We start from the raw sequence: 27,335 nt of genomic DNA, 5'->3' as shown, positions 1-27,335 counted from the left end.
GCCCCCGCTGGCGAGCTCGGGGTGGAGTCCTGCCAGATCCAAAGACCGGGCACCCAGGAAGAAGCCGTCCCCCCCCCCCCCTCCCCAGCCAGGGCAGGACCTGCCCCCTGAGCCCTCAGGGAGTAACCGGCACCTCTGGCCCGAGCAGAGGCAGAGCAGGAGGTGACCCCTTACCGCCTGTGACTTCCTGGGCATGGGCGCGGGGGGCTGCAGGGCCGGGGTGCCGGACAGAGGACCCAGAGCTTCTGTGCCGGAGAGGTCTGCCGCTGTGGGACGGAAACGCGTCAGCTCACGGAGCGCCCGAGTCCCAGCACGAGACAGACTGCGAGAGCGACGTCAGGCCCGGGCGGCCGTTCCCATCTGCTGAGGGAGACGTCCCCGGGCCCAGCGGCCTGTGCCTCCCACGCCCCCTCGGTAGGGCGTGCGGGTGTCCGTGAGACAGGCGGTCCTGGCCGGGGGCTCAGGACCCGGGACAGAGCAGCCCGGGAGCATCAGAGGCTCCAGGAGGAAAGGGGGCAGCCGGATGGGGCGGGGTGGCAGCTGGTTGGCTGCTGGGCCCTCGCACAGGACTGCCCCCCGGACCCTGCCCCAGGCCCCCACTAACCGAGTGGGAGGGAAGCCCAGCCAGAGGAGAGCTTACCGGGGCCTCGCGGCTGGCCTTTGGGGACCAGGGGGGCAGGCTTGTCAGTCCTGCAAAGAAGGGAGAACAGGTCTGCTGGCACCTGAGGCCGGAAGGCACGCACCTCCCCCCCCCTTCATGGGGCACCGTCTGTGCTCCAGCTGCACTGGGTGAGCTGATCCAGTAAACTGTTTTAACCACTGCCGGCATGGCTCAGGGGCTGAGCGCTGACCTAGGAACCAGGAGGCCACAGTTCGATTCCCGGTCAGGGCACATGTCTGCGCTGCAGGCTCAATCCAACCCCCCCCCCCCCCCCCGCCTCCCCCAGTGCGGGGCGAGCAGGAGGCAGCTGGTCCTTGATTCTCTCTCATCATTGATGTTTCTCTCTCCCTCCCTTCCTCTCTGAAATCAATAAAAGTAACTTAGTAAGCAATTAAAAGGAAGACTGAGAGGCCACAGTGCCAGACCCAAGGTCCTGCACAGAAATCCCTGCAGATACAGCCTGCGGCCACTCGGAGGCCCCTGGGGTGGAAGGAGCGAGGCCGCCCAGGCGGCAGGCCGAGGGGACGGGGCGGAGCGTACCCCAGGGCAGGCCTCCTCTGCGGGAGGCGGCTGGGCGGCTGCGGCAGGGCCGGGGCCGTGGTCTTGCCCGGCGGGGTCAGCTTGCTCTGCTGGCTCAGGGCGTCCAGGGCCCCGGGCATCTTGGCGGCGGGAGCGGGCGGCGTGGGAGCCAGGGGGTCTGCGGAGAGAGAGAGGGTCAGTCCAGGTCTCACAGAGGCTCTTTGGCGGCGCGGCGCGGCTATTTCACAAGGAAAAGCCCCCGTTCCCTGTGGAGCCCACGCAGACGGCACCACGGTGTGATCCCCGTGTTCCCGGAGGGGGTTCGCGAGGACAAGCCAGGGTCCGGGATGGCGGTGTGTGTGCGACCTGGGGGGCAGCAGCCACGGAGGCTGAGGCCCAGGCCGGGCTCTGGCCACATCCTGTCCCCGGGGGTCCCTCCTCCTCCTGCCTCTGGACCCGGGCCGACCACTGCCCGGGGGGTGGAGAGCGAGCCATGCCGGCTGCTTAGCTGCGAGGGGCGGACGGGGCTCAGGCCCTACGCTACACAGGCGAGGAGGCCTCGCTGGTGTGGGGAGGGGGGACACGGGAGCCGCTCGGGGACACAGGAGCCGCTGGGGGAGCCGGGGTGGGCCGCCCCAGGGGATCACAGCGGGGAGGAGGGAGCTGGGGGACATAAGAGCCACGTCCCGCGCAGCCCCGGGCCCGGCCCCAGCGCCCTCCCCGCCCGGCGGGCCGCCAGCCGGCAGGAGGCAGAGGAGGAGGAGAACGTACTGGTGGACGTCACGCGGAGCGGGGGCAGCGGCGGGTGCACGGCGGGCGGGTCTGACGAGGACCGCTGCCGGCCCGCTCCGTCCACGCTCACAGAGTTCGTCTTCCAGGGGGCGCTGGTGGCGGGGGCCTGGGCTGCAACCACACGCGCGCACACACACGTGTCACACAGGCACGCACACGGCAAACACAGAAACAGAACATGGCATGACTGACCTGCTCCCCGCCACGGCCAGCGGGACCGCCCGGAGCGGCAGGGCCGGTCTGTGAGCCCGCCCCCGCCCGAGGCCGGCGGGCACCACACCGACCCCTTCCCCGTGTGGACGGATGCGGCCTCCAGGGGGCCGGGGGGGGGGCCCCAGAGGGATGACAGGGAGGCCCTCGGGGGGCCAGCCGGCGAAGTGCAATCTCAGAGGAGGACGAAGCAGCCACAGAACCGCACCCACAGAAAGGGGAGAAGAACCCACACCCACGTTCTGAGACGTTCGGAAAGCAGAGAGAAAGGCGAACAGCTCCCGCCTTCCTCCAGCCGCCAACGCCACCCGTGGGGGCAGAGCACTCCCCCCCCCCCCCCAGCACAGCGGCCGCACGGCCTGCTCCGGAATCAGTACCTTTGGCCACGTTCCGCGGGGGCAGCGGGGGGGCGCTGGCGGTGCCGGGGGCCGCGGGCGGGCCGGGGGCCGGGCTGCCGCCCAGCACGGCTCCGTACGTCTCGTTCTGCACGATGCTGGGCGCGAAGGCCCGCGGCTTGTCCTTGGCCGGGCCGGCGGCGTCTCTGGCCGAAGGCGCGGCGCCGGAGCCCAGCTGGTAGAAGCTGACCGGCCGGTCCTCCCGCCGACTGGGGCTGGGCTGCAGGGGGGGAGGGGGGCAGGTGTGGGACATACGGACACGTGGACACGAGGACCTCTGGGTCACAGCGTCCCAGCCACCGGTGCCAGGCTGGCCGACCCCAGGCTCAGCCCAGCTCGGGCGTGCAGAGCTCAGTTTTAAACTCCCACAAAGCCCACGGCTGCGTGAACGGCCCACACAGCCACTCCCTGCTGGAAAAGAGGTGGTGGATGTGTGTCTGGGCTCCGACCCCCACTGTCCCTGGGCGATGCCCCTGCTGATGGAGAGGCCCTCACCTGGGCAGGTGTTCCAGACCTGCTCCGTGGAGGCAGGTGCGGAAAACCTGCCTGATCCTGAGTTATCGCTGACTCACGGAAGGAATCCCTTATTCTAAGAGTCAGTAAGGCCCTCGCCGGTTTGGCTCAGCGGTTAGAGCATTAGCCCTCAGTTGCAGGCTTGATCCCCAGCCCTGGTCGGGGCATGTGCAGGAGGCAACCAATCGAGGTGTCTCTTCCCCATCCGTGTCTCTCTGTGTCTCTCCCCCTCTTCGGCTCCAAAAAAAATTCAACAGGGGAAAAATACCCTTGGGTGAGAACTGACAAAAAGGAGCCGGCAAGCACAGCCAGGAGGAGCTCCACCCACAAGGACGGGCCGCTGGGCTCCAGACACGCCACGTGTGCAGCCGGGCATCCCCAGGACCTGAACGTCCTACAGCCAGGTCGGCACACCGCGGCTCGAGAGCCACAGGTGGCTCTTTGGCCCCTGGAGTGTGGCTCTTCCACAAAACACCACGGCCTGGGCGAGTCTATGTTGAAGACGTGGTGTCAGAAGTTTGTTTAAAAAATGTGGCTCTCCAGAGAAATGCCAATCGTTGTACGGCTGACACCTGGCTCTGTGGACTGTGAGTTTGCCGACCGCTGGCCCAGAGGAAGACGAGGAAACCTGACCAGCCTTCTCGCTTCCCGGCAGCGGCAGCGTGGCTCTGCGGCCCGCCTGTCCGGTCTGACCCTCCCTCTGCGGCTGTGAGGCGGCCACCCTCCCGGGCCCCCGGGAGTGTCGTGAGGGACAAGGAGGCCAGAGCCCGCAGCCTGGCCCTCAGCTGGCCCCTGCACACTCGCGTCCTGGGGCCAAGCCCACCTCTCGGCATCCCGGGCCCCGTCCGATCAGGGGGAGCCCTGAGCCCCGTGAGCAGGAACGGTTTCAGCGACGGGCGCAGGGCCCGCCTCGGGGAGCACGGCCGCCGGGAAACCTGGCTCTCAGTCCCGGTATCCGAGCACGCGGGCTCCTCCCCACCCGCCAGATCGAAGCCGCCGTCTGCCCCTCCCATCAAAAGGCGAGCGGCGCCCGGGACACTGCCACGCACGGCCCTTTAAGGCGTGTGGGGGCGCAGGGATAAGGCGTGTGGGGGCGCAGGGGTAAGGCGTGTGGGGGCGCAGGGGTAAGGCGTGTGGGGGCGCAGGGGTAAGGCGTGTGGGGGCGCAGGGGTAAGGCGTGTGGGGGCGCAGGGGTAAGGCGTGTGGGGGCGCAGGGGTAAGGCGTGTGGGGGCGCAGGGGTAAGGCGTGTGGGGGCGCAGGGGTAAGGCGTGTGGGGGCGCAGGGGTAAGGCGTGTGGGGGCGCAGGGGTAAGGCGTGGGGGCGCAGGGGTAAGGCGTGTGGGGGCGCAGGGGTAAGGCGTGTGGGGGCGCAGGGGTAAGGCGTGTGGGGGCGCAGGGGTAAGGCGTGTGGGGGCGCAGGGGTAAGGCGTGTGGGGGTGCAGGGAGCCCGGCGGGGGAGCCACGCCCCCGTCCCCGGGAGCGAAGAGAACCCTCCTCCCCCGCCCGCGGCTCGCCGCCCGGATGGCAGCAGCGGATCGGCGGCTCCCAGGAAGCCCCCAGCCGCGCCCGCCCGCACCTGCAGCCTCTCCTCCGCGTCCTCGTCGCTCTCGTCCAGGTCCTCGGGCAGCAGCCGCCACTCGTACTCCACGTGCACGTGCGCGTTGAACCTTCCAGACAAGGCTTGGGTCAGCTGAGGGGAGCAAAGCACTGTGGGTGACGCAGCTCAGCTGGGACGCGGGCACCCAGACCCCCGTCCGCGGGAGGGAGGAGGGAGGCCCCAACCCCCAGCTCAGGTGCATCTCTGGGTCCAGGTACCCCCCTCCCGGCTCCCAGGTCACCGCGAGACGCAGGCCCATGGCGTGCCCTGTGCGCTGTACGCAGGGCGGGGACGCGAGAGCCGCAGAGGGGCCCGTGGCCTGCACGTTCTGGCCTCTGTCAGGGAGCGCACTGGCCGTGGCCGGCGGTGAACCCAGCCCTCCTCAGCCCACGGGAGCGGGAAGCCCCGCAGGAAAAGACCCGCCGCCCCTCCTAGGGCCGCTCAGTGCTCAGACGGCAGCCGGCTGGTTCCGGCCGCAGAGGGACGCCCACCGTCAGCCTCCCGGGGCGGCTGGGACACCGGGCCTAACTCTCCCCCAGCCTCCGAGCCGCTGTGTGGCCGTGGCCGTGGCCGTGACGTGGCCTCTCTGTGCAGACTCACCAGCTCCTCGCAGTGCTCGTGCCTCAGGCGCTTGGCGATGTCCAGCGGTGTCTCCCCGGCCTCGTTAGCTACAAGGACAAGCGGAGGTGAAGACGAGGAAAGGGACAGGGCAGCTGAAACCGGCGTGGCTCAGTGGATAGAGTGTCGGCCTGCAGACTGAAGGGTCCCGGGTTCGATTCCGGGCAAGGGCATGGACCTTGGTTGCAGGCACATCCCCAGTGGGGAGTGTGCAAGAGGCAGCTGGTCGATGTTTCTAACTCTCTCTCCCTCTCCCTTCCTCTTTGTAAGAAGTCAATTAAAAATAAAAATAAGTAAATGAATAAAAAATAAGAAGAATGAAAGGGCCGGGGCAGCGGCCAAGACTACACGGAACACGACCGACGGGACCCCAGCGCGCAGGCACCCCCCGGGGCCGACCTCGTCTGCGATCGAGTGGACCTGCCGCCCATGTGGCCGGTGAGATGGTACCAGGTTCGCGTCGATCCCGACCATCGGCCACGGAAGCGGCCCACGAACAAAATCCACACGCAACGCCACGCCCCACAGAGCAGTTCCCGCCCATCCGCCGGAGCACAGCGGGGTGGGGGCGGCGCCGGGGTCGCTCCCGCCTCCCCAGACCGCGGTCTGCCCACGAAGGGAAACGGTGGGCTTTCCCTCAGGAACCCTCAGCCAACCAGGCGGGAATGCGTTTTTTTTAAATATGTTTCCACTGATCTCAGAGAGGAAGGGAGAGGGATAGACACCTCGAGGATGAGAGAGAATGATGGACCGGCTGCCTCCTGCACGCCCCCTACTGGGGATCGAGCCGGCACCCTGGGCCGCTGGACGTCACGGGCTGGACTGCTCTCCCTGAGCCAGCAGGGCGGGCTGGCCCGAGGCGAGGGCTATGAGCAGGAGGGCGAGAAGCCCCAAGCCATGGCCAAGGTCACCGCAGCCTCAGGGACACACCCTCCCTCCGACGCCGGCCACCGATGGACGGTCCGGGAGGCAGGCGGCTCCTGACCCGGCTCAGCAGCCCTGCAGACACGCCGGCCCTGCTGCTCGGAGGGCAGGCCTACGCCCTCAGCCCCGAGGGGAGCGGTGTGGTCAGGGACACGGGGAACGCAGGGGAAGGTGGCCGCTCACCGATCTCGATGGAGGCCTTGCCGCGCAGCAGCAGCTTCAGGCACTCGGCGTTGTCGGTCAGGCAGCAGTAGTGCAGGGCCGTGCTGCCCTTGCCCGTCTGTCTGTCCAGGTTCCCGCTGCCGGCCGCCGGGAGAGAGGGGGGGATGGTGAGCAGGGGGACCGAGGGTGGGCAGGGCGGAGGGTGCTCACTCCGGCGGCACAGCTGTGAGCGGGGCCCTGGCTCAGGCACCAGGGATGGCAGAGAGGGAGCCAGGCCCCGGGCTGCCCCTGAGCAGGTGCCGAGAGCACCGCCTTCCCGGGCCCCCAGTCCCTGCCGCCGGCCGCTCCCCCGGTCAGTGCCGAGGCCGCAGGAAGCCAGGCGACCGCCCGTCCTGCCCCACAGAGGAGCGGCGAGCTCGCCCGTCTTGTTACCGATTCTCACAGAAAAGGCAAAAGGTACTTTCCAGTGGCCAGTCCCCAGGCTCCTCCGGGCCCTCGCCAGGCCGGGCCCCGATGGACCACTCCCCCCCCCCGCCCTTCCTCTCGCTCTGGCTCCCACGGGGCCGCCCCAGCCTCCCGGCTCCCCACCCGCCTCTTCCCCCGGGAACCCCGAGACCCCCACCGACCACCACCCCCGTCCGAGCAGGCCACCTGTTCTGAACCAGGAAGTCCACGATGTGCAGGGAGGTGCGGTCCACGGACCTGACGGCCAGGTGCAGGGCGGTCTCGTCCGGCTCCTGCAGAGCAAGCGGCGGCGGCCATGGCCCTCAAGCCCACCCCGGGGACACGGGCCCCACCGGCCCGGCGGCCTCACTGCCGCGGGAGCCGCTCTCACAGGGGCCCGCCTCCGCCTCCGCCTCCGCCGGGGGACCGCAGAACCGGGGTTCCCTCAGAGCCCCCGCCGTCCTCTGACCTCCTCCCTCCATTCACATCACAGAGCCTGGGGGCGGGGGCTCAGCTCCAGGACCGGGGGCTGCCGGGCCCTGCACCCCGGCTCTTACACACCGGGCCGGCGCCATGCACACCAGAGGGCACACGGCTGCCACGGCCTCTCCGGGGGCCACGAGGGCTGTTCCAGGTGGGGGTAGGGAGGGTGCGGGGTGGAAGGCCCCGCTGAGCTGGGCACCCGCCCAGGACCGGCTCCTCTCTCAGCCCCGAGTGCCTGTCTGGGCCAGAGGAGGTGCCAGGGGGCGGGTGTCCCGGCCCCGGAAGGACACACACGGACAGTGAGCCCCGCCCCCTCAGGAGAGCTCGGGAATGGGGTGGGGGAGGCTGGGAGCGGGGCAGGGGCGCACCGGCCTCTCCTCCCTGACGCCCTGGAGCTGCCGCTGAGGCCCGGCCGAGTGCCCATGGTGCCCACGCTCCCCGGGAACCGCCCCCGCCCTCCGGCACAGAACGCCCGCCCGCTGCGTGCCCGGCCCTGGCCCTGCCCACCCCCCCGGCCCGGCCCAGCCCGCCGAGCACTCACGTGCCCGTTGGCCAGCGGGACCCTGTCGGTGAGGTCCACGCCCTCGGCGTAGGCCTGGAGCAGCCCGAAGACGTCCCTGGCCTTGACGGCCTCACACAGGCCGTGCAGCCGGGCCGCGCTGTCCGCGTGCCTCCTCCGCGCGAACCTCCTCTCGATGTACTTGGCCGTGATGTAGTCCTTCCGGGCGTTCCTGGAGCGAGTGCAATGGCCTCGTAAACACCGAGGCCTCCAGCCCGCGGTTGGCAAACTCATCAGTCAGCAGAGCCGAGTACCAGCAGCACAACCACGGACATTTCTCCTGAGAGCCACATCGCTGCTCCATTTGGTCCGCATCTCATCCAGCCCCCATGCCTCTGCAGGCCGGAGCTCCCACCCGCCCGGGAGAACCCACCGGTGCCCCCGTGTGCTCTCCTGCCCCCCAGAAACCATCGGTGCCCCCGTGTGCTCTCCTGCCCCCCAGAAACCATCGGTGCCCCCGTGTGCTCTCCTGCCCCCCAGAAACCACCGGTGCCCCCGTGTGCTCTCCTGCCCCCAGAACCCATCGGTGCCCCCGTGTGCTCTCCTGCCCCCAGAACCCATCAGTGCCCCCCCGTGTGCTCTCCTGCCCCCCAGAACCCATTGGTGCCCCCCCATGTGCTCTCCTGCCCCCAGAAACCACCAGTGCCCCCGTGTGCTCTCCTGCCCCCAGAACCCATCGGTGCCCCCGTGTGCTCTCCTGCCCCCAGAACCCATCAGTGCCCCCGTGTGCTCTCCTGCCCCCCAGAACCCATTGGTGCCCCCCCATGTGCTCTCCTGCCCCCCAGAACCCATCGGTGCCCCCGTGTGCTCTCCTGCCCCCCAGAACCCATCGGTGCCCCCCGTGTGCTCTCCTGCCCCCAGAAACCATCGGTGCCCCCGTGTGCTCTCCTGCCCCCCAGAAACCATCGGTGCCCCCCCATGTGCTCTCCTGCCCCCAGAACCCATCGGTGCCCCCGTGTGCTCTCCTGCCCCCAGAACCCATCAGTGCCCCCCCGTGTGCTCTCCTGCCCCCCAGAACCCATTGGTGCCCCCCCATGTGCTCTCCTGCCCCCAGAAACCACCAGTGCCCCCGTGTGCTCTCCTGCCCCCAGAACCCATCGGTGCCCCCGTGTGCTCTCCTGCCCCCAGAACCCATCAGTGCCCCCGTGTGCTCTCCTGCCCCCCAGAACCCATTGGTGCCCCCCCATGTGCTCTCCTGCCCCCCAGAACCCATCGGTGCCCCCGTGTGCTCTCCTGCCCCCCAGAACCCATCGGTGCCCCCCGTGTGCTCTCCTGCCCCCAGAAACCATCGGTGCCCCCCCATGTGCTCTCCTGCCCCCCAGAAACCATCGGTGCCCCCCCATGTGCTCTCCTGCCCCCCAGAACCCATCGGTGCCCCCCCATGTGCTCTCCTGCCCCCCAGAACCCATCGGTGCCCCCGTGTGCTCTCCTGCCCCCCAGAACCCATCAGTGCCCCCGTGTGCTCTCCTGCCCCCCAGCCCCCCAGCACCGGGCCCGGGCCGGCCGCCCACTCACATGTCGCTGCCCGGGCCGGGCTTGACGGGGTCCCCGGCGGGAAGGCAGCTCTCCATGATCTCATTGAAGCCCGCGTTTCCCACGTTCTTGGCCAGCTGCAACGACACAGCCTGCTCAGGGCTCAGCCGTACACGCTACACACACACACACACACACACACACACACACACACACAGCTGCAACGACACAGCCTGTCAGCATTCAGCCGTACACGCCACACACACACACACACACACACACACACGCCTCGGCCAGCCGAGGGCGGCTCAGGCCGCTATGAAGGAGAGCCATGAAGTGGTTTGCCTCTCATACCGACGGACGGCCCTCAGCCCCAAAGGGACCCGTAACACTCGAGTGAAGAGGCAGCATGCCCGTACCGGAGCGGCCGTCTGCAGCGCCCTCCCTGGGGGTGTGTCTGACTGGGGTGTCTGACGTGGGGGAGTCACTGACATGGGGGTGTGTCTGACATGCGGGAAGTTACTGACATGGGGGAGTCACTGACAAGGGGGAGTCACTGACAAGGGGGTGTCACTGACGTGGGGGTGTCACTGACATGGGGGAGTCACTGACATGGGGGTGTGTCTGACATGCGGGAAGTTACTGACATGGGGGAGTCACTGACAAGGGGGTGTCACTGACGTGGGGGTGTCACTGACATGGGGTGTCTGACATGGGGGAGTGTCTGACATGGGGGAGTCACTGACACGGGGGTGTGTCTGACAGGGGTGTCTGATGTGGGGGTGTCTCTGACGTGGGGTGTCACTGACTGGAGTCCACCCTGGGTCTCCCCACGCTGTCCTGCCAGACCAGGAAGGACTGCCTCGGAGCCCGGGAGGAGCTACAGGCGGCCACAGGCCTGGCAGGCTCAGACCCGCGGGCCCTGAGGGCGCGTCAGTGAGATGCTGGCCCCTCGAGGGTCTACTGACCACAGGAATTGATCTTCTGTCCAGGTTGCTCTTGACACTAAAACCAATGCAATCAATACCCACTTCTACTTACTGCCTGGCGCCCCGCTCCCCCGGGAAAAATTCAAACACGGGGCCTGGCCAGCAGCCGCGGTGCTGACACTGGCCGGGCACACGTGCTGCCTGGCATGCGTGTCCGCCCTCAGGGCTCTGAACGCTGCTACACGGAAACACCTCGGCCCAACCCGGCCTGTTCCGTGCTATCACGGGACCAAGAGGAAAGGCCTTTACAGAGACACGGAGTGAGAGCACAGAGCACTCTCCCCAGAGGCGGACGGGAGGGGGGGGGCAGCCCACGAGAGGCCGAGCCCAGCAGTGACCGCAGACTTGGCGGGAACTGGCCGGTGCCTCGGGGCGCGGGGGAGGCCCTGACCGCGTGGGCTCCGGGCTCTGCCTGTGAGTGAGCCGGGTGAGCCGGGCGAAACCACCGGCCTCTGCCAGCTCCTCTCAGGGCCTCACTTCACTTCACTCTCCGAAGAGGGAAGCTCTGTAACAAGAAGGAGCTCAGCGGCCGGCAGCGGGGAGGAGGGATCGCCAAGGAGTCTGAGATTGCCCAAACCCACCCAAAAACCTCAGCAGCCACGGTGCACGCCCCCCAGCCCAGCCCAGCCCAGCCCAGCCCAGCCCAGCCGGGAGTTACCAGCAGCTCGGACGTGCCCAGGACGTCCAGCGTGAGGGACTGCATGCGGGAGTAGTGCACGCCCAGCTCGCGGTGGATGCCGGAGCACTCGATGCAGGTCAGGATGCCCAGGTTGGTGGACAGCCACGTGGGGTCTGCGGAGGGAACAGGGTTGGAGCCGGCGGAGCAGAGGGCGTGGGGCCGGGACACGCCCTCGCAGTCCCCGGGGGCGGAGCTCAGGCACCGACGCTTTCTCTCGATGCAGCCAGGCCCGCCGTCCGCCCGCCAGAACCACTCCGCGCAGTCACCGGTCTGTCCTCCCCTCTCCCTAACCCCCACCCCCGTCCTGGCGTCCAGGTGATGGGCGAACAGGAACAGGACTCGGTGTCCTCCCGGGCTGCGCCCATCACCCATCGGTCACGCCAGCCGGCGTCTAACTACTACGGGGAGCGGACTCCGGTCACGCATGTCTGTACGTTCACAGGTGCTAATGCGAGAGAGAGGCGGCACACTGCGAGCTGATGCCACGCCCTTGCACAGCACTCTGGTGGCGATCAGAGCTCACGCTTTGAGCGCCCCGCAATGCCCCCTCACCGCACGCACGCAGAGCTCCAGGGAGCAGGGCGGGCCTGCACACGCCCAGAGGGCCTCGCTTGGGGCTGCAGGGGGGCAGAGCCAGACGGCGGCCCCGCCTGGGTCACACCGGTGCTCCTCTGCAGGGGCTGCACCCCGGAGAGGCCCACACTGGGTGTGGCACACAGTAGGTGCTCAAGAAACGCCTGACCAAGGAGGCGGAGCTCACTGAGACGGGAGGGGGGGCGGGAGGGGGGGGGAGTTCAGAGTGAAACTCCCTCGGGGCCCAGCCGTACGGTTCTCTCTAGAACGGCTAGTCGTCCTTAGAAACACACAGCGGGTGCACAGCACAAGCGTGGTCCCCGGGCGGCTGGGTGTGCAGGGGCCGCGGATGGAGGACATTCCTCTCACCGATTTCTTCCCTTCCTTTTATAACCCTCACCCGAGGACACTTTCCCGTTGGTTTTTAGGGAGAGTGGAAGAGAGAGGGAAAGACAGAGAGAAACACATCGAGGGGTTGCCTCCTGCACGCACCCCAACCAGGGCCCAGGCCAGGGGGGACCCTGCAACTGAGGTACGTGCCCTTGACCGGAATTGAACCCAGGACCCTTCGGTCCACAGGCCGATGCTCTATCCACAGAGCCACACCAGGTAGGACACTCACTGACGTTTCTATCCCTCGTTCCTTCTCCCTTCCTCTCTCTCCAGAAATATCAATTAAAGAGCAACGGAGGGAGCAGAAAACCGGTCTGGCTCAGCGGATAGAGCGTCGGCCTGCGGACTGAAGGGTCCAGGGTTCGATTCCGGTCAAGGGCATGCATGGACCTTGGTGGCAGGCACATCCCCAGTGGGGGGTTTGCAGGAGGCAGCTGGTCGATGTTTCTCTCTCATCGATGTTTCTAACTCTCTCCCTCTCCTCCTCTCTGTAAAAGAACAATAAGATATATTTTAAAAAGCAGCGGCGGCGGGAGAGCCAGCGGCGGGCGGGGGCGGCGGTCACCTGGCGCCCCGCAGTCGCAGCACGCGTCGTTGCCGGGCATCCGCTGCACCTCGGCGATGATCTCCTTCGTCAGCTCCTGCACGATGTTCTCGCCGGGCGGGTCGCCGCCCTGGAAGGCGTTGTTGAGCGCCTCCTCCTTGCTGTTCTGCAGCACAGACATCCAGCTGGGGGAGAGGGCGCTGTGCCGGCCGCCCCGCCCCGCCCCGCCCCGCCCCGCCCCGGCCCGGCCCCGGGCGGGCGGCACTCACATCTGGCACTCCTGCTCGTCCTCCGCCTGGAAGTGGTACGTGCGGTCATCTGCGGGCGAGAGGGCCGTCAGCGGAGCGGGCCGCGGCCAGCACCGGCCTCAGGGGCAGTGGGGCGCGGCGCCAGGCGCACACGGCCCACAGAGGCAGGCGCCCCTCGCTCCTTCAACACTGCCTTCCCGGCGCCGCAGGCTCTGAAGGCCAGAGGGGACCTGGCCCTCCGCGGCAGGCGCACCGAGCAGGGGCTGGGCCCGGGTCCGAGCACAAACCCAGGCAAACACGAGAGCTACTCCAGGCCTGATCCCCGCCGTGGGCAGCATTCTGTTTTTTTTAACAACAGTGCTTCTTAGACTGTGTGTGTATATATATATATATATATATATATACACACATATACATATATATGTATATATGTGTGTGTGTTTGTGTGTGTGTGTGTGTGTATATATATATATATATATAATTTTTCTTATTGATTTCAGAGGGGAAGGGAGAGGGTGAGATAGATAGAAGCATCAATGATGAAACTCAATGACCGGCTGCTCCCTGCACGCCCCCTACTGGTAACTGAGCCCGCAACCTGGCCCTGTGCCCTGACCAGGAAACCTGGGACCCTTCAGTCCACTGCTGATGCTGCGTCCACAGCAGCGTTTTTGACATCACAGGTGCTTCCTCTTTATAGGGAAGGGCTGAGCCAGTTTATCTCCTCGTCTGCTAGCAGGACAGGAGGGAGGGGGGCTGGGACCAGGCGTTGGGGCGTGTGGAGGAGCTGGGGGGTGCCCTCCTCCACGCCAGGAGGGGCGGCCAGGCACCCGGGAACAGGACACCCTCCACCTGGGACGCAGCCTCTCTTCCAAACCAGCCCTCCGCAGGCGCAGGGGACAGCGCGGCCCGGGTGTTGGGTTCGAAGCCCCCCCGCCCCCCCACAGGGCGCAGCGTCTGAGAACGGACTCACGGGAGATGAGGTCGAAGCACTTCTTCTCCTCGGGGTTGGTCTTCACCTGGCAGGTGAGCAGGTTGAGCTTGGCGGGGGGCCGGTTCGCCTGTCAGGGGGTAAACAACTAAAGCAAACCCAGAGCCGGTGGGGGAACGGAACCCGACGCTCACTCCTCCAGACAGAGCGGGCAGGCTTTCCCTCGCTCACTCAGACCCCCCCCCCAGCGGGCAGGCCCCCGGGGACCACCCCCGCCCTCACAGGGACGCCTCCCCCAGGGACGCCCAGCCTCTCGGAGCCACGGCCCTGGACTCCCCGAGACCAAGATGGAGCCTGGCTAAAGCGGGCCCTTCCGTTCTGGTTCCTCCCGGCTCCCAGGCGGTGGGCGGGCGGCGGCGGCAGGCACCCAGACCAGCCAGCCTGCTCCCCCCGGGGTTTTCCGTGGGCAAACACTCGGAGGCTCAGGCCGGGGGCGGAGTCTTAGGCTGGCCCGGAGGCTCACTGGCATCACTGGCCTCTGGGGTCCCTGAGTCCTGGGGGATGCTCCCTTCCTCTCCAGAGATGGGTGGGGGGCAGGGCCAGGCTGGTTCTGTGTGTTCCTGGGTCCCAGCTGGGAACGAGGCGCACCTGCCACCCCCCTCCTGGCTGCGGTTCGAGGCTTCCCCCGCCCGGCTGCAATGGGTTCAGGTGTGCCACACGGAGCGGGAGCCCAAGCTCGCTTCTCCGCAGACCGGCTTCCTGGCGCGGAGACCCCGCGGCCGCACGCAGGACACCCGCCGGGCACTCGGGGCACCGAGCTCACCCCGGCAGGGCCCGCGGCCCAGACACTCACCGTCCCGTGGGAGATGGTCAGAAACCCGTTCTTCACGGAGCACTTCCTCTTCTGCCACACCTTCCGGAGCCTTCCGGAGAGGGGAGAACGTTAGGCCTCGGCCACGGAGCGGGCAGACGGGCAGCCCCGCCCCCGGCCCGGCCCGTACCCGTCGCTCTTCTTGTAGAGGCTGCCGCTGCGCTCGGTGCCGTGCTCCTTGTTGCCCTGCGGCTGGTGCAGGCTGTAGGCCGTGCTCTGGCGCAGCTGCGAGTCCTGAAGGGGCCGAGTCCGTTACCCCATCGGGAGGGCCGTGTGCTCGCGCAGGGCCCCCTGCCCTGAAGCTCTACTTAGACATCTCCCCCTGTCACCTCATACATCCACAGATACACTCACAGACACACACAGACACACAGAAACACACACAGAGACAGACACCCCCCCACACACAGACACACAGACACAGACACACACACACAGAAACACACAATTCCTGTCCAGGAGCGGGTGAAGGCCACCCACCAGGCTGAAGGGTGTGGCCAAGACCAGCCGCCCCGACCGGCCACGGTGAACCGCTGGGAAGCTACAGGCGTGACTCGGCAGTGACCCTCCGTCCCCGATCATGGCCAGGAGGTCCTGAGAGGCGCACGGGTCCCTCCGAGCAAAACCAGCCCCAACAACCCACAGGCAGGCCCTGCCCCCCGAGGCCGGTCCTGAGGCCGCGGCCTCCTCCAGGAAGACAGGCAGCCACCACCTTGCGGAAGGTCAGGGGGGAAGGGCCGAGCCAGGTCACGTGCCTGGACACCTGGTACCGGGCAGGCGCCGAGCGGGCTGGCGCGGAGCGACCTTCACTCCCGGCCCCGCCCCGTCTCCGGTGAGCCGAGGGCCGAGCTTCTGGCAGGTGTGAGGGCGAACGGGGACGAAACGTGGACCCGAGCTCACAGGTTAACCAGGAGGGCAGAGGCTGCCCCCACCTGCCCCTGGGACCCCATCAGCTCCCTTCTCGATGGGAGAAACACCATGAAGAGGTGATCTGCTGGAGGGGCGGGGCCTGTGGGGGCTGGGGCCGGGGCTAACAGGCCCTGGGTGCCAACAGGCCCTGCACCCGCCTCCCAGGCTGATGCTCCTTCCCGGACACCACGTGCCCTCATGGGCCGGGTCCCATCTCCCCCCAAGCCCAGGGCTGGCCCGGGGACCAGGCAGGGCCCAGACGAAGGAAGAGCTCACGCCCATCGGCGTGGTCTGAGCTGAGGAGCCGGGCTCAGCCAGGGAAGGGCCAACCGCAAATGGACAGGGAGTGGAGGAAGCGACTTTTTACATTTCTAGTTACTTATGTCTAGACTTCCGATGGACGTCAGAGAGGCAGGGAGAGGGAGAGGGAAACACCCATGATGAGAGGGAAGCACCGACCGGCTGCTTCCTGCTCGGCTCCCTACTGGGCACTGAGCCCGCCACCTGGGCCTGCGCCCTGACCGGGAGTCAAACTGGGACCTCCTTGGTTCATAGGTTGACGCTCAACCCGTGAGCCATGCTTGGTTTAAAACATAAATAAACAAAATGTTGACTTTAGAAACGTCTCTGTGATGAGAGAGAATCCCTCCCCCATCGCTGCCTCCCGAGGGGGAGGGCACGGGTGGAGGGCGCTGTTTCATTCCACAGGAAGGACGGCGCGGGGACACGGGACACGCGGGGATTTCCACTTCGCCGTGTTTGTGCGCTCACGTCCCTCAGCCTCTCCCGAGCCCCTGCTCCGGGAGAGAAGGGCTGGCACAGAGGATGCTTCCTCCTCACTCTGTACGCGGGAGAAACCGGGGGCCTTGGGTTGTTTTCTGAAGTTCGAAAAGAAAGCATGCAAAACTCTCCCCTTTATTAAAATGCTGAACTACTTACTCTCCTAGACTTCGGTCACCAAAGGCAAACGCATTGGGGAGAGAAACAACGATATTCGGTTAGAGCACAGCAGCCTCCAACCGCCAATGTGAGCCCGACTCGGACGGAGGAGCGGCGCCAGCCGGGGGTCCGCAGGGGACCGCGGGGCTCCCGAGGCCCGAGGGGGGTGCCCCGGCCCAGAGGAGTCTAACAAGTGATTATCTGAAGTCCACAGGGTCACTCAGACACGTCCTCCACCACCAGGAGGCGCCGTTACGCTACGTTCCACATTGCGGTGGGAGCTGGGGGGCCGGGGGCAGGGGAGTCAGGGACCCCTGAGGGGCGTGCGTCTGGGGGAGGCTGAGAGCTCCCCGCAGTCCCACACCGGCCGAACAGAAGCACTGCCCGCAGCCACCGGGGCCGGGCCCGGGAAGCACACCCATTCCCACGGGGGCGGGTCCCACGGGTGGGGGACCCGCTGGGCGTGCGGCTGCTGCTGGGACAGCCCCGCAGGGTCTGAGAGCCCCGGGAGACACCAGTGTCGCCCTCCTCGGGCCGAAGCCTCCGCGGCCCAGAACCAAACAGCCTCCTCCACAGTCAGAGCCCTCACCTCCTTCTGCTCCACCTGCAGCGCCGACTTCAGGATGTCCCGCAGCTGGACCAGCTGCCTCCGCTCCTCATCCTGGGCCTGCTTGATCTTCAGAAACAAAACAGAGAGAGGGGGAGAGGCATGACAGAGATACAGCGAGACGCTGGCATGCACAGGGCACCCCCATGTGCCCGGGAACCCCTGGCCCCTCCCTCCCGAAGCCTTCCCGGGCGGCGGAGCGCAGAGCTCCGAGCCCGGGGGCCACTGCCGGGCGGCTGGTCCCAGCAGCAAACTCAGGGCCAGACCAGCAGCACGTGTGGGAGAGGCCACTGCATCGCCGTCGGCCGCGGGCGTGGGGGGAGGTGGGACGCACCGTGTGCAGGTCGGTGGACAGCGTCTCGATGGAGGGTTTGAGGTTTTCCACGGCCTTCAGTCCGTCCTGGAAAAAACTGGGGGGAAGAGGAATCAGATCGTGGTCCCTGCAGGACAATGCTGTCCGCCCGAGAACACTCCTCCGAGGAGAGGGGCCAAGCCCGCAGTCACTCCGGGGGGAAGGGGGACCTGTTTCCAGAATCGGAAGACTCAGCGCGAGGAGGAGGGGCGGGCGGGAGCTGCCATCAGGCGACACAGGTGTGACTTTTCTCGACCCACGAACACGAGCCCATGTTTTCCGTTTGTGGTAACGGGAAACGGGACGCGGCTGAGGAGGGCGGCAGAGGCTCCGGTCGGGAGCGGGGAGCTCGGAAATCAGCGGGAGCAGACGGGCTCTGCGGCCGTGGCTGATGCTCTACCACGCACCCCGGTCAGTGTGTGCGCGAACCCTCGAGGGGAGCGGAGAAGACGGGGGCCCTCACGTCCCGTCACAGCACCAGCAGCTCCAGGCACCGGGCCTGCGTCCGGCACCGGGCCAGCGGGCTCTCCTCCATCTCGCTGCCGGCTTCACCAGGCAGCCGCAGGCCCAGCGGCCTCCGCACCGATTGGCCAGAGAACACGTCACTCAACACTCTTCCCGCCTTTCGGGACGGGACCCTCCCTGTTGGTGTCACTGTTGCTGTGTTAAAGGTGCCCGTTTCTAGACCCACTGGACAGCGGCTCCAGGGACGGGCGGAGAGACAGACCGATTCTCTCCCTAAACCAAATAAAAGACCAAGGACACGATGGCCGGCTCTTCTCAGCCATCTACGGCAAAAGGCAAAACCACACCCAGCCAAGGAGTGCCCGGGGGAGCCACCGCGGCTCCCGGCGTCCGGGGCCTCCTCACCCTGCAGCCCCGGGGCCCACTCCCCACGCACCACCGAGCTCCCGGGGACGAGCGGAGACCGAGGGACCTGTATGGGGGCTCGAAGGAACCCGATGGTAAACTCCATGAGGCCACCGCCTCCTGTCCGTCGGCCGAATCATCCGCTCCACATCTCATCTCCCAAGCGACGCATAAAAACAGCCAAAGGCCGTGGAGTAGCGTGAAGAGCACAGTGTCTCACACTCACACACGCACACACACGCTCATCCAGAAAGGAAGCGCCGGAGGAAGCATCCTTTTTAAAGGTTGCTGAGCTCATGCCCATAAAAGGCCAACTAGTTCACGTTCCACAAGGGGCCAGTTGCTACCCAACTGATCAGTTTGGGCAAAATAAAGGAGAGAAAAAAAAAAAAAAAAAAAGGAAATCCAAGAATAGCTGCTTCTTAAAAATAAAGTTCCAGAGGAAGCGACCCACTTCCTAAGCCGCCTCTGGGAAGGTCACGAGGCCACGGACGGAGAAGGCCATCTGAGTGTCCTTCACCGCGCCGGCTCTGCGTCCGAGAAAGAGCCGCCCGGGGGGTTCCACACGGCAGGAGCGGGCAGGGCCACCGCGGCATCGGCGGCTCCCCAAGCTCGCTGCCGCCCGCCCCTCCCAGAGCGGCCGCGGCTCCATTCCCCACGGTCACCGTGGCAACCATTCACAGGTGAAGGCGCGGCGGGCTCCAGACAGAGAAAGTTAACGCCGTGGCCGTTTCCTTACCAGCGCACCGTCAGCCCTGCCCGGGGTGGCCCAGGAGGCGGGAGCATCGTCCCGTGTACCAAAAGGTCACCGGTTCGATTCCTGGTCAGGGCACATGCCCAGGTGGCGGGCTCCATCCCCAGTTGGGGCGTGGGAGACAGCTGATGGATGTTTCTCACGTCAATATTTCTCTCTCTCTCCCCCGCCCTCCCTTCTTCTCTCTCCAAAACCAACACAACATTTTTTTTAAGAGTGTACAGGTCAGGGGGAGGCATCGCACAACAGGAAAGGCGTTGCCATGGCGATGCAGGAAGAGATGTCATCGCATCAGGCCCTGAGCAGAGGGACTTCCAAGGAGCAGCTCCCTCTGGGCGAGGCCGGGGGAGGGCGGCTGGGGAAGGCGCGGAGAGGCAGGGCGGAATTCTGGGGAGCGGGGACGGCGGGCCGGGCGCTCCGGTGTATCCCTCAGCCAGGGACACGGAGTCTGTGCTCTGACGCGGTCACGTGAACAGGACAGCGGCCAGCACGCAGCCGCCCGGCGTGCAGGGACCGGAAGCGCCTATTTCTGCCAGGTGGGCAGACACCAGGGCGTGTTTTGGGCGTGCCAGACTCCCCACCTCCTGGTGCCACGAGATGGGAAAGGCTGACCCGCTGCTATCGATCGACCGGAATGCGCCAGAGAGACAGACAGACAGACCTGCCGTGACCCCGTGACAAGGACAGAGAACTTACTTGCATCGGATCTAACAGTCTTTTTTTTTTTTTTTTTAATGTGCCCTTGACTGGAATGGAACCCAGGACCCTTCCGTTCCCAGGCTGATGCTCTATCCATTGAGCCAAACCAGCCAGGGGGAGAACTTACTTGCACTGGGCATGAAAGTACTTGATCAGGTTCTGAAGCAAGTCCACTCCCTTCTTGATCTTAATCTCGTTGACCTTCAGCAGGTACTGTGAACACAGCAAAGCACCAGACGGGGGCGTCAGAGGCCGAGGCGGCTCCGGGCTCAGCGTGGGGGGGCGGGGGAGCAGACCACGCATCCGTTTCTCCTCCATGGGGCGGGCGGGAGATCAGGGCAGAGGCGCCAGCCCCGAGGCCACACCCAGTGCCCCAGCCCTTTGCCGCCACACGAGCGCCCTGACATACAGGTGACTGCGCTGCCCGAAGTGCCAGGACTCGGGTCCTCGGCCCGCACCGTGGCCGGAGGGGGAGAAGGTCCGCTCTGGCTGCAGGAGGAGCGAGGAGGGCCCACAGGGCAGCGGGTGCCCCGAGGCCGCGGGGCCGGGATCCGGCGCCCGGGGCCCCCAGCCCCCTCACCTCGCACATCTGCAGCTGGAAGAAGCGCCGCTCCTTCTCCATCTCCTCGGCGATCTCGGCGCCGCTGATCTCCGTGCGGATCATGCCGTGCAGCCGGGCGTGCTCCTTCTTCTCCTTTTCGATCTTGGTTCTAGGCACACGGGCAGGGTCACCGGCCGCCGGGCAGGGTCACCGGCCGCCGGGCAGGGTCACCGGCCGCGCTCGGGCAGGGTCACCGGCCGCCGGGCAGGGTCACCGGCCGCCGGGCAGGGACAGCGGACGCCCCCGGGCCTCTGACCGGCCCGGCCGCCCCCTAACATAACGCATGGAGCTGCCTGCGCCACAGGCACGCCAACCTTGGCCTTGGGTTGAGCATTTACTGCACCCACCTCCCCTCGGCCCCCACGGCCCCCACGGCCCCCACGGCCGGGGCAGAGGAGGCAGAGAGGCAGCCAGGTGAGGCTGACGGGGGTGGGGGGGGCCACCACCTCTCCTCTCCTCTGCTGAAACCTGGTGAGGCGGAGAAACGCGGCCCGCGCTAAGGGGACCCACAAATCCCCAGGAGACGGGGGCCGACAGGGATAACCCGGGAAGGGAAGAGGCGCCTCGGGAAGGCGGCCTCGACTTCCTTCCAGGAACGTCCCCGGAAGTCCCACCCGTAGCCCTTCGGCAGGAAACCAAAAGCACCAGGAAACCTGGCGTAAAGGGGCCAGCAGGGCGGCGCTCGGCACCAGGTGTGAAGGCCCCTGGCAACCCGGGCAGGTGTCCTGGCTCGGGGCTGGTCAGACAACCCCTTTCAGCTGGAAAAGCTGGGTCCAAGTGGAACTCTGAAATGCCCCCTGCTGTGGTGCGTCTCAAGGGGAAAACTCACATTTTGGTTTCGTAGTCCTTCCAGGCTTTATCAAAAGGCTTCTTCAGATCCTGTAAGCGGAGGCGCCAATTCAACAGGCTGCTGGGGCCCACGATCGAGAAGCCACCCCCCCTGGCCCCCCACAGCCTCAACGCTCTGCCTGGGACTGGGCCGCACCCCGGAGGCCTGGCTCGAGGGCCCGAGCTCCGGATCCCGCCAGCAGCCCCGGGGCCGCGCTCCGTCAGCAGGGCCTTCGGGAGAGGCCGGCCTTCCACGGGTGCGCTTACGCTCTGGCTCTGTGCTGGCCTCCTGGCGGGACTCAGCTCCCAGCCCGGCCCCGAAGGCCCTGGGCGGGCCCTGGCCGCCCCCGCCCCACCCGACTCCGCCGACGCCCGGCTCCAGCGACACGGAAGCCTCCTGCCCATCTCTCTGTGTCCTCCCTCTGCCCCGCGCCCTTCCTGCCCGTCCTCCCGGCCCCTCGGCCCCGTGCCCCGGCCCCGGGAGGACAAGGGCAGCTCTCTCTGGGGCCTGACCGGCAGGCGGCCTGTCCTCCCTGCCCACGGCTCTCCTGGCACAGGCTGCCGGGTCCCCGAGACCAGCTGCCCGGCTTCCCGATGTGCCCAGTGCTCAGCAGCGGGGGACCACCCCCCCCGAGCTGGCCCCGCCTCTCCCGCCCGTGAAAGAGTCACGTGCACGGCCCCCCTAAGCGAGGGGCGGAAAGGCAGCGGGAGCCTCGCGGTCGGACTCCCCATCGGGAGTCTCCGTCCCTGCGGGGAGCCTGTCCCCCGGGGTCAGCCGGGGGCACGGCAGCTGGAGGCCCAGGCGTGAGCCTCCATCACCCCTCACCCCGGCTGCTCAGTCTCCCTCCCTGCGGGCCCCCCGCCCGAGCACCTCAGGTCACCGGGGAGGCCGGGCCCCGCAGCCGCCCCCGCCCCCGGAGCCGTCCGTACCCCCTTCACGCCCTTCAGGTCCCCCTTCAGCAGGCTGTCCAGCGGGAAGGAGATGATGTTGTTCATGTTCTGGATCTGAAAGACAGGACGGAGGGCGGCTCAGGCCCCGCGGCCCAGCAGGGCGGACACCCGCGCCCGCCCCCGACGCTGGTGACGCCGCCGTCTTCCCGCCTCCAGCAGCCACTCTGCGACTCAGCGACCGGTGGGAGAGGGTAACACCGCCGCGAAGACAAACCTTTCCGGCCGCAGCGAGCGCCACCCCCGCCTCCCCAGCAGGGCCCCCACGGGGGGGGGGGGGGAGTGGGCGTGGGCCACGCGGAGAAACAGAACAAGGGCTCCTCCTGGGAGACGGCCCTCCTCCCGCAGACCCATGTGAGGTGAGGGACGCAGCTTCGCTGGGAGGCTGCCGGCACAGACTCGGGGTCAGAGCCTGCAGAGGGCCAGCCCGGAGGAGCACATAAGTCGGGGTCCACCTTCCCACACCCCGAGGGTGCCCCTGGGATGGGGCCCCTGGGGGGCATGTGTCGCTGGGGGTCCCGCACCCGGCCACAGGCTGTGAAGGGAAGACCAGACAGACCTGCGGGGCCTCACACGCTCACAGACGGCGAAGAACACCTGTGTGTTCACCTGACCGCCGGGAGCAGGACAGGCTGAGACACGGCCTGGCTTCGGGGCCGTGTGGGACCGGGTTCTACGCACGGTCAGCGCCGGAGTCGGGATGCAGAGCGCACTCTGCCGGAAAGCTCCTGGCCAGGGTGGGCGGCGCCTGCACCGACCGCCAGCCCGCCGGGTCCTGACCCGGCCGTGACCCCGGAAAGGCCTGGGCTGGGGTAACGCCCGTCCTGCTCCGACACCAGCTCTGTCACTCCACTCCCCCCGGGCCTGCTCCCGGGACAGCCGCGCCGGCTCCGCCGCCGGGACCAGCCTGGGAGCAGAGCGCCTCCACCCCGAGGGGCCGAGTGTGGGGGAGCGTGGGGCCGCGCGGGCTCGTGGCGGCTGGGAGGAACGCGCCCGGAGGCACCGGCAGGCACCCCGGATTCCACCGCGAAGGGCAGGCCCGGGTGCGAGGAGCCGGGCTCAGTGTCGCGATCCAGAGGGAAGTGCTGCCGAGGGAAGAGGGAGAAGCTGTGACGGATCCGGTGACGGCCGCGCCCGCGGGGACAGATATTAATCGGCCGTCACCGCTGTGACGGATGGTGGGAGGCAGGCGGCCCTCGGGCTGGCGGGAGGTGAAGCTGCAGCCCCACGGGGGGGAGGCGGGGGAGGGGTGTGTGTATGTGTGTGTGAGTGAGAGAGAGAGAGAGAGAGAGAGAGAGAGAGGAGACAAAGACGGATTAGATGGACCCGGCTCCGGAGCCCGCGGCGCAATGGGGGAGGTGAGCGCGTAGTGGGGAAAACACAGCGCCCCCAACACTCCGGAGCCGGAAATGGGACCCGGGACTTTCCAGACGAGGAATGACTTGTCTGGACACCAGGGAAACCTTGCTGATCGGCGCTACGGGAACAGACTGCGGAGGGGGGTTCTGTCCTGCAGGAGCAGTGGAGGGCGTCCCGGCAGGGAGGGGAGCAGGGTGGCCGGCCGGCGTGGCTCAGTGGTTTGGCGTCAACCCAAGAACCTAGAGGCCGCCGGTGTGACTCCGGTCAGGGCACAGGCCCGGGCTGCGGGCTCGACCCCCTGTGGGGGGCGTGCAGGAGGCAGCCGATCGGTGTTTCTCTGTGGAGGGCGGGCTCAGCGTTGGGACAGGTTCGAGCCTCGGGCTGGCTACGCGTGCTGAAAGCTTTACGGTCTCGGGGAGAACTCGGTCATCCCTGAGCAAAGCCAGGGTGTCTTCCTCCGTGCCGGCAGGCACCGGCTTCCTCGGCACGAGTGCGTGCCAGCCAGCGGCTTTGTAAACAGCACGCACGGACGCTGTGAGCACCAATTACTCACTCTAACCCCGCCATTCACTGCGACCGAATGCCAACGGCAAACAGCCTCTTTACCGGAACAGCCCCGCCTCTCCGCCCTCCCCTGCCCCTGCCGGCTCGGTCCCGGGTTCGCCTGCGTCCCTCTGACAGGATGAGGCACAGCAGTCAGGGCCTGTAATCCCGAGGAGACGCAGTGACTCAGTGGGGGGGGCGGGGGCAGACGGGGTCACCGGAGATGGAGAACACCTGGCTGTGCTGGTGCCACGGCTGATGAGCAACCAGCGATGGACCAGGAGATGGGGGGTGGGGGGCGGGCGGGCACTGAGCCAGCCGATGCCATCTTCCCAGGAAGACTTTGGTGTTGACATTCCTTGCCTCTAGCTTTGTCACTTTTATACTCTTCTTCTTTAAAAAAAAAAAAAAATTTATATATACATATACACATATATATATATGTATATATATATTTTTTAAATCAATTTCAGAGAAAAAAGGAGAGAAACATCAATGACGAGAGAGAATCACAGATAGGCTGCTTCCTGCACGCCCTGTGCACGGCCAAGGGTGAACCTGAGGGGGGTGGTGAAGGATGGAGAAAAGACAGACAAGAAAGCTGGGTCTGGGCGGGACGCTGCTTCTCTGATGGAGAGACTGTGACAGCGCCCACCAGCCGTGACTTTATTCTGCAGCCGATGCCTCGGGGCAGAGGGAGGCGTGGCCAGGATGTTACCAACGTTCCCATCCACTCACCTACGCGCACCTGAGCTGTCAAGCCCACGTCCCGCAGGCAGTGGGGCCGTGTTCAGACCACAGGCTCAGGCGCACAACCACAGCTGTCGGCCGTCGCTGTGCCGGGAGGCTCTGCCCTGCAGCTGGGACTTGCCCGGGGCCATGAAAGGACGGTGCCCTCTCATCGGTCCCAACGCTGAGCCCGCCCTCCACACGCCCCACACGGATGGAGCCCACCACCTGCACATGTGCCCTGACTGGGAAGCGAACTGCGATCTCCTGGTTCACAGGTCAAAGCTCAACCCCCAAGCCACGCTCTTTTCAAATCTTTCATACTCTTTTCACATCTCCCGACCGCTGGCTCAGCCCCGGCACTGTCCTGCCGGCCCCTTGAGCTCTGGTCACCGGTCAGCACTGCTGCTGGCGAGCTCGACCCGGGGACGGGGCGCTGCCTTCTCCCTGACCTGGCCCAGAGTGAGCCTGTGCTGCCAAAGGGTCTCGCCCAGGACGCGCTGGAAGTCGGCCTGAGACAGGCCTACTTTTAGGGACCAGCAACGAGAGAGAGAGGGAGAGAGGGAGTGAGAGAGAGGGAGAGAGGGAAAGAGAGAGAGATTGGTTTGATTCCTGGTTAGGACACATGCCTGGGTTGTGGCTTGGTCCCCAGCAGGGGGCGTGCAGGAGGCAGCCCATTGATGATGTTTCTCTCCCACGGATATTTCCATCTCTCTCCCCCTCCCTCTCCCTTCCTCTTGCTCTAAAAAACATTTTTTTAAAAAAAGGTTGAAAAAATATTCATTTTTATTAAAGAAGCTGAGGGGAAGTTTGTGGGAACCCGGCGGGTGTGTGTGTGTGTGTGTGTGTGTCAGGGGGAACCCTCTGGGAGGAGCACCCGTGCTGAGCAGGAGGAGCCTGTGACAGGAGCACGGAGCCGGATGGTGCTCCCGCCGACCTGTCAGTCCCGCAGGCAGGCACGCCCTGACCGAGCACCTGCGTGGACAGAGCCGCAGGCAGCCCCGCGCCCCGCAGCCTGTGCTGGGCGGAGCGTCCGCCTCCTCTTCTGAAACGAGCAACGTGACGATCCTCAGCCCCGGGCCACCCGGCCGCCCACCCTGCCTCAGCCCCGCAGACCCCCCTCCGCAGCCCGACAGGCACGCCTCACCGCCGTCTCAGACCCCGGGGCCTTTCAGGGCGTGTCCTTCGGGGCAGCCAGGCGCCCATTAGAAGGACACCCCTCGCCCCGACCGGTGAGAGCGTTGGCCCAAGCATGAGGGGTCCCGGGTTCGATCCCCGTCCAGGGCAGGGACCTGGGCTGCAGGTTCGATCCCCAGCCTGGTCAAGGCATGTGTGGGAGGCACCCAATCCATGCTCATCGATGTTTCTCTCTCTCTCCCCCTCCCTCCCTTCCACTCTTTCTAAAAAAATTAACTAAAAAAATCAATGGAAAAAATAACCTCGGGTAAGGATTGACCAAAAAAATAAATAAATAAATAAGGCACTTCCCAGCCCGCCTCCCAGGACGCTCACGGCCGTGGGTCGGAGGAAAGCACAGACACGGCTCTGCACGCAGTCCCGCCCCGCCCCCCGCCTCCTCCCCCTGCACGATGCACAGAAGACCCTCAGGCTTTTAAAAGGGGGCACTCTCCTCCCGAGAACACCGCCTCCCTCAGCCTCCGCTGCCTTCCCCCTCCTCCGAGGCGCTAGGCTGCTTCCGGAACGTTCTTTCCGGGCCCCGAGCGGACTTGGGTTCGACACTGTCCCCCAGGGACTGGGGCCTCGTGCCAGACCCTCCCGTTCCCAGTGTTTCCGCCGAGAAGCCCCAGGCCGTGTGGCTCCTGATCCCGGTCCTCAGGGAGCGTCTGGTCTGTGTTTCCCACGGAGACGGGGGGGGGGTGGGGGGTGGGGGGGTGGGGGGGTGGTGGACGCTGGGAGTCTCGCGGAGAATCGTCTCGGTGCTGGTGTCCGTGCCCCCCCGCCCTCAGGCTCTCGTTCTGAGAGGCCACACCAGGACGCTCCATTCCCTACTTTTTTTTGTCTTTCGGTCTGTTTTCTGAGGAGTTTCTCCTACTCCGACCTTCTTGTAGGCTTTCATTGTACATTTCCTTTTTTGTAAAACCTTTTTAAAATTGATTTCAGAGAGGAAGGGAGAGGGGGAGAGAGAGAGAGAAACACCGACGACGAGAGAATCATGGATCGCATGCTTCTTGCCCGCCCCCCACACCGACTTGGAATCGAACCCGGGACCCTTCAGAACGCAGGCCGAGGCTCTATCCACTGGTCCCCCCCAGCCAGGGCCACGGCACATATCCTTACACTGACTGTCTGACAGCCTTCCTGCCTTCCTCCTGGATACGACGTCTCTGAGGATGAAACATGGTCTCCTGAGGGGCTCTGCCTCCGGGTACTGTTCCTGTGGCCTCTCCCTCCGAGGCTGTTCATTCCCACCCCCACCCCCAGCCAGGCAGAGCGGGCGAGCTGCGGGCAGGGGAGGGGGCTGACCTTTCACCCCAGGCCCCACCTCAGCATCGACGGGGCTCTTCCTGGGCCGTTTGGCGGCTCCGAGGGGACTCGGTGGCGAGAGCCGAACCCGCCGCCCCGCAGCCGGGCGCACGGCCCCCTCCCGGGCTGACAGCG

The 27,335-nt window shown here is 66.5% G+C and overlaps 1 protein-coding gene across 2 annotated transcripts in view; it reads right to left on the bottom strand.

Moving 5' to 3' along the window:
- The window catches only part of ASAP2 (ArfGAP with SH3 domain, ankyrin repeat and PH domain 2), a 61,422-nt gene that overhangs the window by 3,303 nt on the left and 30,784 nt on the right, over positions 1 to 27,335 (bottom strand). Inside the window, exons 4-26 of one of the 2 annotated variants that reach the window (XM_084900069.1) lie at positions 22,068 to 22,142; positions 21,139 to 21,188; positions 20,289 to 20,418; positions 19,836 to 19,921; positions 17,368 to 17,443; positions 17,016 to 17,102; positions 14,709 to 14,812; positions 14,561 to 14,630; positions 13,750 to 13,837; positions 12,798 to 12,846; positions 12,550 to 12,713; positions 10,998 to 11,131; positions 9,393 to 9,487; positions 7,860 to 8,049; positions 7,043 to 7,128; positions 6,413 to 6,528; positions 5,288 to 5,355; positions 4,667 to 4,780; positions 2,560 to 2,797; positions 1,952 to 2,083; positions 1,202 to 1,358; positions 641 to 690; positions 175 to 266 (exon numbers count right to left, since the gene is read on the bottom strand). In XM_084900069.1, the coding sequence (XP_084756195.1) occupies positions 175 to 266; positions 641 to 690; positions 1,202 to 1,358; positions 1,952 to 2,083; positions 2,560 to 2,797; positions 4,667 to 4,780; positions 5,288 to 5,355; positions 6,413 to 6,528; positions 7,043 to 7,128; positions 7,860 to 8,049; positions 9,393 to 9,487; positions 10,998 to 11,131; positions 12,550 to 12,713; positions 12,798 to 12,846; positions 13,750 to 13,837; positions 14,561 to 14,630; positions 14,709 to 14,812; positions 17,016 to 17,102; positions 17,368 to 17,443; positions 19,836 to 19,921; positions 20,289 to 20,418; positions 21,139 to 21,188; positions 22,068 to 22,142 (2,451 nt within the window). The remainder of the gene's footprint in view (positions 1 to 174; positions 267 to 640; positions 691 to 1,201; positions 1,359 to 1,951; positions 2,084 to 2,559; positions 2,798 to 4,666; positions 4,781 to 5,287; positions 5,356 to 6,412; positions 6,529 to 7,042; positions 7,129 to 7,859; positions 8,050 to 9,392; positions 9,488 to 10,997; positions 11,132 to 12,549; positions 12,714 to 12,797; positions 12,847 to 13,749; positions 13,838 to 14,560; positions 14,631 to 14,708; positions 14,813 to 17,015; positions 17,103 to 17,367; positions 17,444 to 19,835; positions 19,922 to 20,288; positions 20,419 to 21,138; positions 21,189 to 22,067; positions 22,143 to 27,335) is intronic. The other variant, XM_084900070.1, reaches the window with a different exon arrangement.

The sequence above is a fragment of the Pipistrellus hanaki genome (assembly GCF_964339955.1).
Source record: "Pipistrellus hanaki genome assembly, chromosome: 12".
Taxonomy (NCBI): domain Eukaryota; kingdom Metazoa; phylum Chordata; class Mammalia; order Chiroptera; family Vespertilionidae; genus Pipistrellus; species Pipistrellus hanaki.
This window is presented reverse-complemented; position numbering and strand designations above follow the sequence as displayed.